The sequence below is a fragment of the Aphelocoma coerulescens genome, chromosome 1A (genome assembly GCF_041296385.1).
Source record: "Aphelocoma coerulescens isolate FSJ_1873_10779 chromosome 1A, UR_Acoe_1.0, whole genome shotgun sequence".
Classification (NCBI taxonomy): Eukaryota; Metazoa; Chordata; class Aves; order Passeriformes; family Corvidae; genus Aphelocoma; species Aphelocoma coerulescens.
Window position 1 is genome coordinate 11,701,516 of NC_091014.1, and position 12,486 is coordinate 11,714,001.

The 12,486-nt window shown below is 37.2% G+C and overlaps 1 protein-coding gene across 2 annotated transcripts in view; it reads left to right on the top strand.

Moving 5' to 3' along the window:
* The window catches only part of SEMA3C (semaphorin 3C), a 119,448-nt gene that overhangs the window by 60,386 nt on the left and 46,576 nt on the right, over positions 1-12,486 (top strand). For both annotated transcript variants that reach the window (XM_069035610.1, XM_069035617.1), the window contains 3 exons: positions 6,238-6,398; positions 8,799-8,861; positions 10,185-10,304. In XM_069035610.1, the coding sequence (XP_068891711.1) occupies positions 6,238-6,398; positions 8,799-8,861; positions 10,185-10,304 (344 nt within the window). The remainder of the gene's footprint in view (positions 1-6,237; positions 6,399-8,798; positions 8,862-10,184; positions 10,305-12,486) is intronic.

The window sequence follows — 12,486 nt, forward strand, 5'->3', positions numbered from 1 at the left end:
GTACAACTTTTAAAAGGCACAATGTTAAAAGCCAATCAATAATCAATCGTGATTTTTTTAAAGTCTGTAAGTTACCAGGATTCCAGGAGTTTTGTGTGTCTTGCAAATTGTAAAAGAAAAGAAGAAAACGTTTACTGACATATGTGAACGCTCTGCTTAAGGTCAACTGTTAACTGGTATGTCTTTTCCTATCAACACATGGTCCCCTTCACAAAGAGCTATTGAGTGTTTTACTGCTCCTAATGTATATGTTGAGCTGGTCAAGGTGACAAATTGTTCTTCAGGCATGCTAGAGCCACCTCTGTGCCTGATTCTCCGAAGACTTCACCTTGGTGCTCTGATTTCCCTTTATAAAAGACTGCATTATCTCAGTCCAGTAATGTTTAAATTCCACTCTCAACTCATTTAGCTAATACACCCACAAGTACTCTAGGTGTATATTTAAACCAGATCATATTTAAATATCATTGACATTTACTTGTTACTTACTCTCATTCCAAATGCAGCAATTAAGTTTCCTTCTAGCAGATTATACATTTTACCTCTGGGCGAAAAGAAGGTTCTGTTTTAGCCTGTACTATCTGAACTCCCTTCTTCTCTCTTGTTCAAGTGATCTTGTTAATTAGTTAGCCTGTGATTTTATGAGCACTTGTAAATCTATTTTCTCCCCTCTAACTTGCTTTTTTTTTAATGAAAATGTAATTAAACCCCTTTCAGATGGATTCAGAATCAAGCAAGTATGCACATCTGTGATGTCTAGTTCTTATGAAGCTATTACCTTCTATATAAAAAGCCAGATTTCATTGTAACAGCATTATAGAGAAGAGTAAAGACTCTCATGCATGAAGAAGAAATAGAGAGATAAAGAAAAGGTCAAAGGTCCATCTGAGCTTTTTGGGCCCTGTGTGGTTAAGGCACTTAAGGGACTGACCAGTAGCACATCTGGCTACTTATGGCTCTTTGGTCAGATGACTGTGTCCCCATTCACGATGGGATTCGCCTGAGAATGGCTGAGGGATGGGTTTTAGTTTGAACACTGCACAAGCAGGGGCAAAATACTTTAGCTACTCCCTTATCTCAACCCCTTAAGTAGAAGGAATCAATACATATATCTTCAAAGAAAAGGAATATTTACAGCACAAAGGTGACTCATTATGAAGTTTCAAAAAGAAATATTCAGGTTTTACTTGTTCTTTTTCCATACACATTGAGGAGGTAGTCAATTGTATCCTCAAACTCACAGTATTATAGCAGACTACTTCCACAAGCACCATGTAAACTATAAAAATGATGCACTTATTTCTTCTATATCTTTACACTAAAAAAATAAAAATAAAGCCAAGAAAACAATAATTAAAATTGTTAGATTCTTATGAAATCTGATACCACTTAACTAAATCTTTTTCTAGTTATTTCTACTAAAAAGTGATGAAACAGAGAGATACGTAAATACAAAGTAGAAAGGAAAATATTTAAACTAAAATAAAACAGACATTTTCTTCTGGCTGGAGTTTGTTTAGTTTGTTTGGGTTTGTTGTTTTTTTGGTTGTTGTTGTTGGGTTTTTTTTGTAATTATTTTTTGTAACTTTGCAAATACCTCAGATTTCACTCACATTCTTAAAATATATAACCATTCCATTCAATGCTAGCAGCATTATGCGTAGTGTCTATATGTCCAAACTACTTTTTCACCTGTTTAAACATGACCTGCAGGCAAAAAGGGACCATTTCCATTTGATGTTACTGTTTAACTTAAGTATTTATTTCTAGGAAAAAAAAAAAGAAAAAAAAATTGGCTTCATTCCAATTCCTAGAAGGGGAGATTTTACATTGCAGTTTCACATTTGGCATGGGCTGGCATATTTTTTGGCACAAACTCAAGGCTTAATGAGGCTCAAGAGAGTCTTACAGCCTCCATAACCAGAGACTGACATTGAGCTTACTGCTAGATGTACACAAGGCACGTGATTTGTGCACCCCACACCCCATGAGAGCGTAAAGTAAAACACCATAGTATTGCTGACATCCACATCACTAAGGCTACATAAAATCCATGCCAATTTGGGCAGCAGAGGTTCCCTGGGGAGATGTAGCCCATCTTCCTGGAAAGTTGTTTGTGCCCTTCACTGTGGTGCTGCGTGTGAATGGATTGCTGTGCTTTACTTCCTACTTGTTTCTGTGGCAAAGACACCAAATCTCTGCTTTTGCTCTGAAATTCCCCATAAACAGCCTTCTGAGAATGAATCCTTATGCCAGCAGGAAAGAGAAGGAAAGCATATTCTTTCTTTCACTCTTCCACAGGGCATCCTAAATTAAAAGCTTGACAGAGCATCCTTAGGCTTGCTCAAAGAAGCCATGCTAGGCTGGAAATCCAGGGATGGTAGAGTGCAGGCAGGACTACATGCAGTCTCTCACATGTCCTAGTTTATCCTCAGTTTATCAGTGGATGAATTCAGTGCTTTGAACTTGGGCTAGGGATGCTTGCATACCATGGCTGTAGCTTACCAGACCCTGCAATGTAAAGATAATTCTTGATTATGTTAAACATTCAGTAATAAGTGGTCTGCAAAAGGAAGTTATATTTTGGGAAAATCCTGATAAAAATTCCATAGATTTCAGTAACAGATGCATCAAACGTCTTTTTAAGATGTCAACCAAGGAAGTCACTTAGGGTCTTACCTCTACATATTAGGGATTATTATATTCCTTAGTCTGGGAGAGTCAGGCTGTTTTTAACATTGTGGTACCAGTGAATTTGAATTAAGAAGTGATGAAGGGTTGAGGCTGAGTGATTAACTAAGACATTTAGAGGGCTACCTGATGGATCTAGCTCTTGTATCCTTATGCAGTCCTTATGGACAATTTGGGTATAACAGGCTGTGTGAGATAACTACACCTTCCTGGATTCCCCGTCTCTAATAGCTGTAATTGTTTTGTTCTGGCATAAATATAATATTTGTAACAAACCTAAATATGCTCATTTAGGTTTCTTACAAAGGCTTTTGTGATGCCAGTAATAGATATAGCACAAATATTTTGTTACTCCGTCTGTAAGAACACAACTTTTTTAAAAATAATACCTTTTGTTTGTGGTGTATTAGAGAGATAATTAAAGAGTAGAAGTTAGACTGTCTAATTGTCAGTAAGCTGTGCACTGTGTACAGAGAAAACTTCCAGTCATTTGGATCTCCAAAATTTGTAGTTCAATAACAAGCATAATTCTGGAATGAGAATTCACTGAAGCTTTTGTTTTTTCATTAAAGCACCCTGTCCTCTAAGATCAGATTTCTTACACTAGGGATCAAGTGGTTATTGGTTTTATCCCTAAGGAAAGGCAACATTCACCAACTGATAAAGAAAAACTATGAGCAAAGATTATTTTTGTATCATTAAGGATGAAACTTACTTGTATATTGTTTTATTGTCAAATAAAATTGTTAATATTCAGAGAGCTGTCTGCAGCATCATTCTCTATATAGGGCTTACTGCTTTCAATGTTTGGTTAAATTCTCAAAGCATGGAATAGAATTCCTCTGAATGTCAGTAAATGTCTACTTCATTTTTTGACAAAAACTCTTGGAGATAAAAGGGAGTGAAAGGCCATACAGCATCCTTGCAGGCACCGCTTTCTCCAAGCAACAACAAACAGAGAGTACATCTTTAAAAAATAAAATTTTCTTGGGTGATGGTGTGGTAAATTTTGTTGACTGAAAATAAAATTTGATTAGTTATAAATTCCCTCTCTACTTGCTTGAGTAGCCCAGAAAGTCTAATAAGCTGTAATCTTCAGCACTAAAAGAAATAAAACTAATAAATCAGTGTGAGAGTATTTGTTTCTTGGCTTTCCTTCCTCTTGTGAATGGTGTTGAGTTTCCATAGTCTAGTAACCTGACATAAGGTGTTCTCCTCATCAGCAGCTCGATGGAAGCAGATTACCCTTCAGGAGTCTTAGTAAGAATAATACCATTTCAAAGAGGTTCAAATTCCAAGAAAATAATGGATTTTGATAAATGAAAGTTGAGGAAATCTGTTGCCGTTTTTGTCTCTTGTTTAAAAACAATCACCATGATCATGATTATCTTTTACATCAGTCATAATGCTTTTCATTGTCAACCTCTGTCAGTCAGTGAGGCAATAAGGAGGGACATTATACTGTGCAATCACTGTGCTCACATTTACCCCGTGCTGTGTGGGAAACCCTCCCAGTTTATCTGTGCTTTCCAGGTGTATCAAATGTACAGTTGGGAGAACATTCAGTTTCACCTTACAGCTGCCAAATGTTATGGTAAAATTAATAATGCCCCAGGAAAAGGCATGAGCACAAGTGTCTGGGGCTGGTTGTGAGAATTTCAGAGAGGCCAAAGGTACTGAGCATTAATGCACTGTGCTGGTGAGTCTCCCAGGTGCCTTGGGCAGTCCTAGCTAAAAGGTGCAAGGGAGGATTTTTTTAAAGTGAAGTAAAACGGTTGATTTTTCAAGCACTAAAGAAAGACTTCTGAAAGTACTGTGAACAATTTTCATATATATTTAACAAGTTCTGTTTCAGTTTTTAGGCACAGGTTGTAAAACTTGATTGTATGTTTATCTATTGTCGAGGGACAAGATAAATACTATTTGTGGGTTTTTTTTAATATTGCCATAAATAAATGCATGTAGGAAACTCAGCTCCTGAAAGCTGTCACATGTCTAAATTAATCAAAACACTATTATCTTTCAATAACTGGGGATATTTTTCATCTTCCTATGAAACTATTTAACAATGATAAAAATTAATTGGAGTTATGTATTGTATTTATCAATGCAAATTATATTTTGGTAAGTGTTCTTTCAATCATTAGTTCTCTACTACACAGGTATGAATCCTAGGACTTTAACTTTTGCCTGCTATTAAAAATGGCTCTTCAAGTAATTTTCAAAATAAAAAAATTGCTTTCAGGTAAATATGTGTTTTGCAGAAGGTGCATATTTTAGGCACACTTATTTTGGCACTTTTTTTTTTTTTTTAATAGTGCACGTATCAAGAAATATCTATGTTTTGAGAGTTTTGTTTTATAAAATATCAATATCTTTAGATGGCTAATTTTGTATAAGGAATTTACTGTTTTCCATAGGAAATGAATGAGCAAAAGACTTTGCCTTTAAAAAACCTTTAGCAACAGTGACAAGCCATATTGTCCCAGACAAAGTTTGCAACTGAGAACTGTGGGATCAGATCTTACATTTATGAATAGATATTATAGCAGAGCTTCATTTTCATAGGTACTGTGTATTTGCCACCCTTTTAGAGACACGGGGAGCACAATTCAATACTAATATTCATGAAGAAAGAAACCATAATTATATGTTAAATATTTTAACAAAGACAAATTGATTATTAAGGTTTTATTTTTCCACTCTCAGCTTTTGAGAAATATTCCTTCTGTTATTACTGAAAAAGTGAAACAATCTGACTGGGGGCCAAAATATATTGGCCAAACAAAGATGAGAAGGCTGAGCTTTCTTGAGGGCAGCAAGTAATACTTATATTGCAGTTGCTTATGCTATTCCTGTAACAGGCCTGATCCTGCACTGCTGAGATCAAAGGATGTTTTCACTTCACTTTGTTGAAGAAAGTTTTATGTGGAAAAATAGAGCTCCTTCTATAGTTCTGTTAGTTTGGTCCAAACCCCTAAACAAACAACTGAATGAACAGACACATTTAGGCTTGACTGAATAATTTTCTTTTTCTTTTAAGTAAGCCACGCGTGGTGTTGAAGAACAAAATAAAATTTGACCTTGAAAATGATAAAAACCTATTATTAGTGAAGTCCCCTGTTAGGAAAAGGAAGTAAAGTGTTCTTCTCTAGTTTTCATTGATCTTGTGGATTTTCTGCAGTCGTAAACTTCAAAATGTATTGAACATATTGATTTATTTAATAAATTATCTTCCTTAAAAGCCAAAACTGTAAATAATAATATCCATTAAAATAAGAATTAATTAGATGAATGAATAACAGCACTGCCTGATTTCTATGAGCTACATCTATCTACTTAATGTACAAAATAATTGTATTCAAACTGGGAAAAGAAATTTTGTTTTACATCAACCATTGTATTATTATCTAGTGTCCAGTGAGGGTTTTTTGTCTCTCTGACCCCATTTGTGTCCAAAGATGTCTTTTTCTAGAAAGAAATGCAGTTGAAAAGCAAGAAACATGAGTGAACAGCTTTACTATGCTACTGTCTTTACTATTTCAGAGCTGCAAGAAACTAAGACCTCTGAGTATCACAGAATATCTCACAGCCCCCTGGATTACAGGATATTATTGATGGATGAAGATCAGGATCGGATCTATGTGGGGAGTAAAGATCATATTCTGTCTTTGAATATTAACAATATAAGCCAAGACCCCCTCAGTGTAAGTTCAAGTTTTATTTTGAGAATCTGAGGTTGCTTAGTCCATGCCTTTGCTTTTAAGACAAAAAAATAGTACTTCATTATTTTGCATCCATGCCCACACCTGATTGAACTTTTAGTCTTTGTTTTATGTGTAATGCAGATGAAGCTGTATGTTGTTTTTCAAACACTGTTTAAAACTGACCTGTTTCCTAATTTTGAAACAACATTCAGCTTGGCCTGGCATCACAAGGAAAATTTGTGTGGTTTGACACTTTCCACCTCTCTCCAAGATAAAATAGTTCAGAGATGCACTTTTAAAAGTATCCTGCAAGGAAGAATAAGATACACACTATCATTCTCAGGCCGTACAGAAAAAAAACAAGGACAGAGTTGTCCTTAGCCTTCTATTATATTTTTAATGTTTTGTCCTCTGGCCCCAAATCATTGAACTATTTTCTAATCTCTTGTTATGTCTGTGTCAGTCTTTGCCCTTCAGTTGGGTAGCTGAGACACTTCATTTGGAGTTTTCCAGGCACTGTGACCCACATCTACCCCTTGACACCTCTTTTCTGGCTTCTCTCATTTACTGAGATGGTGTTTTCCAAGGACTCTGTGTTCCCTCACAAAACAGTAAGAAGCAACCTCTGTGTGAAAATAAAAACATTATCAAATGCTTAAGCTCCTTTCACAGACTCCTCTCTTGTCTCCAAAGCCAGTTGAAATTCAGCCTGTCTGCTTTTGAAGTAGGTGACCTGCAGAAGTGCTTGTGTGCCCAGAAGATTGACTGTTGAGCTTTACCTGTCTACAGACTTTGTCTTGTCTATCTTTAGACTATCACAGCTACTAGCCTGCCTGAAAGTGTGCCATAAAGGCCTTGTTACCAAATCCATCCAATCCTTTAATCTATGGGCTTTATTACTGTACATCAGAAGGACTGAGGGGCAGCAATACCCAGCTTGCAGCAGGGAAGATAAATGCTTTCCTTAAGAGACAAGGCTTTTAATGTGTCAGGGGAGAGAGAGGGGCCCTGCCAGAGGGTGATTGAGCACAGTTGAATTAGGCTTTGCTCTGAATCACCCTCTGGACATGCCTGTCCACCTGAATTGATTGTGCAGGGAGTCAGGGGAGGCTCATTCTAACTTACACATTTAAATTAAATGCCTCTCGTTCAATGGTGTGAATGCATTCTTCCCTCCTCTAATGGTACCCAAATCTCCCTCTGAAATGGGGCTGCCTTCTCAGATCTGAAACATCTTCTGTGACCTTTTTGCTAATTTCTGTCTCCCCAGTGATCCAGCCACCCTGGTCTGGCAGGAGCTGTGCCCCAGCATGGCACGCTCCCTCCCGTCCTTGGCAGGTCGAGTTTAATCCTATGCAGTTTGGTTAGATAGGAGGACTTCTGTTAAATGAAATATTTTCTGCAGTATAAAGCTGTGAGGAATTTCAACAGCTCATGTAGGCCTGGAGAAACAAGAACAACAACAAAAAATCAACAGAAAGGAAAAAGACACAAAGGTTTCTGGCAGTGGATGTGATCAGTGGATGTGATCACCCAGTATTAAGCTCAGAGTGAATCTCTGCAATTCCACACAGTCTTCCATTTGTTTATTTGTTTTAACAAGAGATTCACTTTGCTGATCTTATATGTCTGTAGAAGTCCTATATACATATACATTTAAATCCACAATTCTACATATATATATCTATGTGTACATATATACACAGAGATCTTTTAATGCTATTGTTTATGTTGTCTTGAGGCTCAATGTTATCAGGCTCTGTCACTTACTTGATTTCTGGGGATAAATTTCTAATGGATGTCTTTTCTACTTCAAAATCAAAATAAATAATGGAAGAAGCTCAAAATATTTAGAGTTTGAGATATACAGATAAATATTCAGATATTGAGGTATTTGTGGAAAAGCTGTCTTAAAGAAATCTACGTGAAATCTAGAGATTTAAAGCAGGTTTTATCATAATCTAGGCAAACCTTCGATGATAAAATTGAAAAGTTGTTACAATAACCCTTCCTTCAATATTTTAGTCTTCTGGTTTCTAGGGTGAATAATTTCTATAAGTTCAGTAAAAGTAAAAATGTAAAGATGGGTAGTAATTTAGGCAATAGTGGTGAAAAATCTCTCTTATTTAGAAGAAAACAATCTAAATAAATTTATTAACTTGCCTGAAAAATATGTAATAGACTTAATATATATTAGGCAAAGGCTTGGACCTTGATTTTGTTTAGTACATGCTAAGGCAAAGATAATTTTATTTATCAACAAAAATCCTTTTTTTCTTTATAATCAAAGTGTAAATTATATCTAAATATTAATGTATTAGTGTAAGTTAGGCAGTGAAATTGGCTTTTTAAAAATTGCATAATAAATATACTACTTGAATAATACTTCTTTCCTTACAGATTTTCTGGCCAGCATCAGCGAACAAGGTTGAAGAGTGCAAAATGGCTGGCAAGGATCCTACGGTAAATTATAATCCACATGCACGTATAAACAAATTAGGTACTTGGCAATAAAGTAAGAGCACCTTGAGTGCAGCCAAAGCAAAATGAAAGAAGTGTTTGTTTTGCTTTTGAAATGCTTTCCAAGCCAATCTATAAAGTGAAACTCTGGAAAAACAGGCAATGTAAACAGAATGCACCTTCAGACTTTGACAGATAGGAAAAGATATGCAGTGTCCATTTCCTCGCCTTTTTTGGTTGTTACTAATCAAACTAGGTAATTGTACTTTTCCAGATATGTCCTGGGGTGATGCTGAACAGCCTGCTGAGCTGCTCTTCGGAGCAGGGAAGTTCTCTGGCTGCTCCCCCCAGGAACACACTGTGAAGGTGGGTGGTACCCACTGTCTGCAGTCTGAAGACCCCAGTTGTGCACCAGTTTTCAGATGATGTTGCATGGTACTGGCTCCTGCTGAACCAAAAATAAGAATGCCCTTAAAAGTAAATAAACCAGTACAGTCTGCTAAACAAGGACTAACTCCACTGATTTTCATGAGGATGACTGATGGCACAGTTTCCAATCATGTGCTCATAAAACACATGCAATTCTCACTGTCTTGGGTGAGATTTGGATGATTGAATATTAAAGCGGTTCTGAGATCTTGGTAAGGAAAAATATTCAGAAAATAAATCTATTTTCAACCTAAAGTGCATTAAGACTTGATCATACTAAAAAACAAAAGAGCTAGAGAAAAAAGGAAAGGAAAAATCTGTAAATCAAATACTGTGAACTGTGTGAACCTTAATGTTCTGTTTTAATTTTCATGCTGATCTGAAAATGTTACTCTAGGTCTTCAGTACAAAGCAACAATTGACTGCAAATCTCAATTTAAAGTTTTGGAAAGAAGTTTTTTATACAAATAGCAAAATCTGATATTTGGACTTGCTTTCTTTTTAATCATCTCATTTTATGTTGAGCAAATTAGGGGGGAAAAGAGATATCCTTAAGGAAACTTCCTAAGGTTACTTCTTGTTTTCCTGTAGAGGTCTGGCTTCTTCTCATGCAAGGTAGAGAGAAATCTGTGAATGAAAATTGCATTGCTGTGTGGAAGTGGGAAAGCTACATGGACTCCTCTATAACTCATCTGTGGTGCTCAATCAGAGAGAGCCCAGTTCCCAGAGCAGGCAAAATGACATGAAAAGGAACAGCTGTCCAAATCCAGAGACTAACAAACTCAGTAGCTGTTTTCATGCTGCTATTAAAATTCTACATCGTGTCTATTCCCTAGAGTTCCCAACACCTCATAACATTTGCCACTGTGTGGAATGACTGTTCTGTGTTTCCTGCAGCACGGCTGTGGGAACTTTGTGCGTGTGATCCAGTCGTACAATCGCACCCACCTGTACGTGTGTGGCAGTGGCGCCTTCAGCCCCGTCTGCGTGTACGTCAACAGGGGACGCAGGTCTGAGGTAACTCTCCTTTCACTCTATCCCCTCGTTGTGCAGTGCATCCTCCTGGCGTGATGTGAAAGCTCAAAGCTTTGAAAACGCAAAAATCATTGTTCCCAGTAGGTTCCCTCACCGATGTTGAATAGCAAAAGAACAAAGGTCCATAGTTTTCTGACCCATTACCAGCTAGAAGCAAAGCCGTGATCAAAAGTCATGCCTCAAATGTGATGGTTGTCAAAAATTCCACAGTCATGCCAAATGCTGGGCTGCATTTGATGCTACTATTTATTTGTTGTTGTCTGGTGAATTCATTCCTACCATTTGGTGGAAAAATGCCCAAGAAATACTTAAAAGGAAATAGCCAGTTAGATGAAAAATAAAATTCAAAGTCCACTTTTTATAACTTCCATATGTTACTGATTCCTGGGAGAAGCCCTTAATTTGACTATTCAGGTATGTGAAGGTTTGCTGGACTTCAGCTTAATATCCTCTAGACGCACTCCCAATACAGGAACTTTATCTACTGCACAAGTTTTGCCCCACTAGATGGTGCCTGGATGAAGCTGGTAAGTTTCTCTTCACTGTAAGGTCTTAGTTTTTCTAGATCGGTCTCCAGTTTTTCTATATTCAGTTTCACTGTGTGTATTTTCACTGTAAGTACCAGATGTTGCAGAAGCATATGGTCCAAGTTTCCTGATTTGAAAGTGAAATGTTTGTTTATGTGCAAATGTAACAGGTAATAAATTAAGCAACCAGAAGGAAGAAGAAAGGCACTTAACCAGGAGGCAGCACCTCAGTAGCTTTTGGGTCAGATTCATGTCTGCAGGCACAGGAGTGTACAGTATATTTTCCAGAACAATGTGGAAGCAGATGTGTTGGGAAGGAAGATCAGAGCATGCTACCTGGAGCTTTGCCATGTGAGGGCAGCTTTAAAAGCAGGGCTGGCTTCTGGGGAAGACACTGGGAAATTCATCACTGCTTTAATTGGGAGTGGGATGGAAATTCTGGCCAAGACCCAAGATTGCTGCATAGGTTGCCAGGGAGGTGATTAGTCAATGTTTCTCCAGATCAGTTTGCATGGGATGATCTCAGTGACTTTTGGTAGATCCCTACCTGGCCCCAGCTTCCTTAACACAGCCCACAGTCAGAATCACTGCACCTTCAGTCCTAATGAATGGTCTAAAAGTAGAGATTGTAGGCCTGCATTTAAAGTGAGAAGCAAGCAGACCTAAGTATGTAAATCCATCCTCCTGGTTAAAAAATTCTGCATTAACTTATTTTGACGTATTTTGAAACAGGGGTCACCTTTCCCCAGCATTATTCTATTTCTTGAAAAATCATTTCTTCAGTGATCTCATTTGTCTTTAATTAATGTAATACTCCTTTATCATCTTAAGTACTGGTATCGCAGCCCAGAGAAGCTTGAATCTCATTATTTTAGTGTTTGTAAATGAGATTGGGACAGAGGGGAGGGCAGGAAATGACATCTCCAGATGATGCAAGATGTTAAATTTCTTAAATGAAAAGTAAAGATGCATGACTTGGAAAAGCAGAACTGGCTTCACTTAGCCTGTCTGTATAGCTACATGCCTATGATCAATTGATTAAATAAACTGCTGCTTCAGACGTCTGGAGTCTGTGAGACACTTGACTGTAGGCACTTCATGCTCAAAGCCATTACTGTACAGGCCAACAATAGCATAACAGTTTAAACCCAAGCATTTCCTTCTGAACTCATTCCATGTATCTGTGCTCGACTAATTGATAGAGCAGAATGAGGAACTATGTCATGCTGATGGGACCAGTAAAAACTCATTTTTTCCTCTGCTTTTATCATTTCACCTTCAGTTTGGTACAGTTTTCAATGCACAAAAGGTTGTTTTTGCATGTGCAAAATGAATATTTTTCAAAGCACATCTGTTTCTATCTAGAAGCTACAAAGCCTGGCAGAGTCATATCCAACAACCATAAGAACTGAGCCTGTTTTGCTCTCCTGTCTCTGGAATTCCACATAAGTTCACAAAAGATAGGGGTTTCATTGATGAGGCAAAATTGTGTCCTTTCCCCTGAAACAGAGGTTATAAAACAATTAATTTTCTTCCTTGGCACACTTGATACTTTGGTCTTTGGTAATTACTCCCTTAGTCACCCAAATATATTCTAATGTCAAAGTAAATGCAAACAGAAGGAAATGTAATCCGTA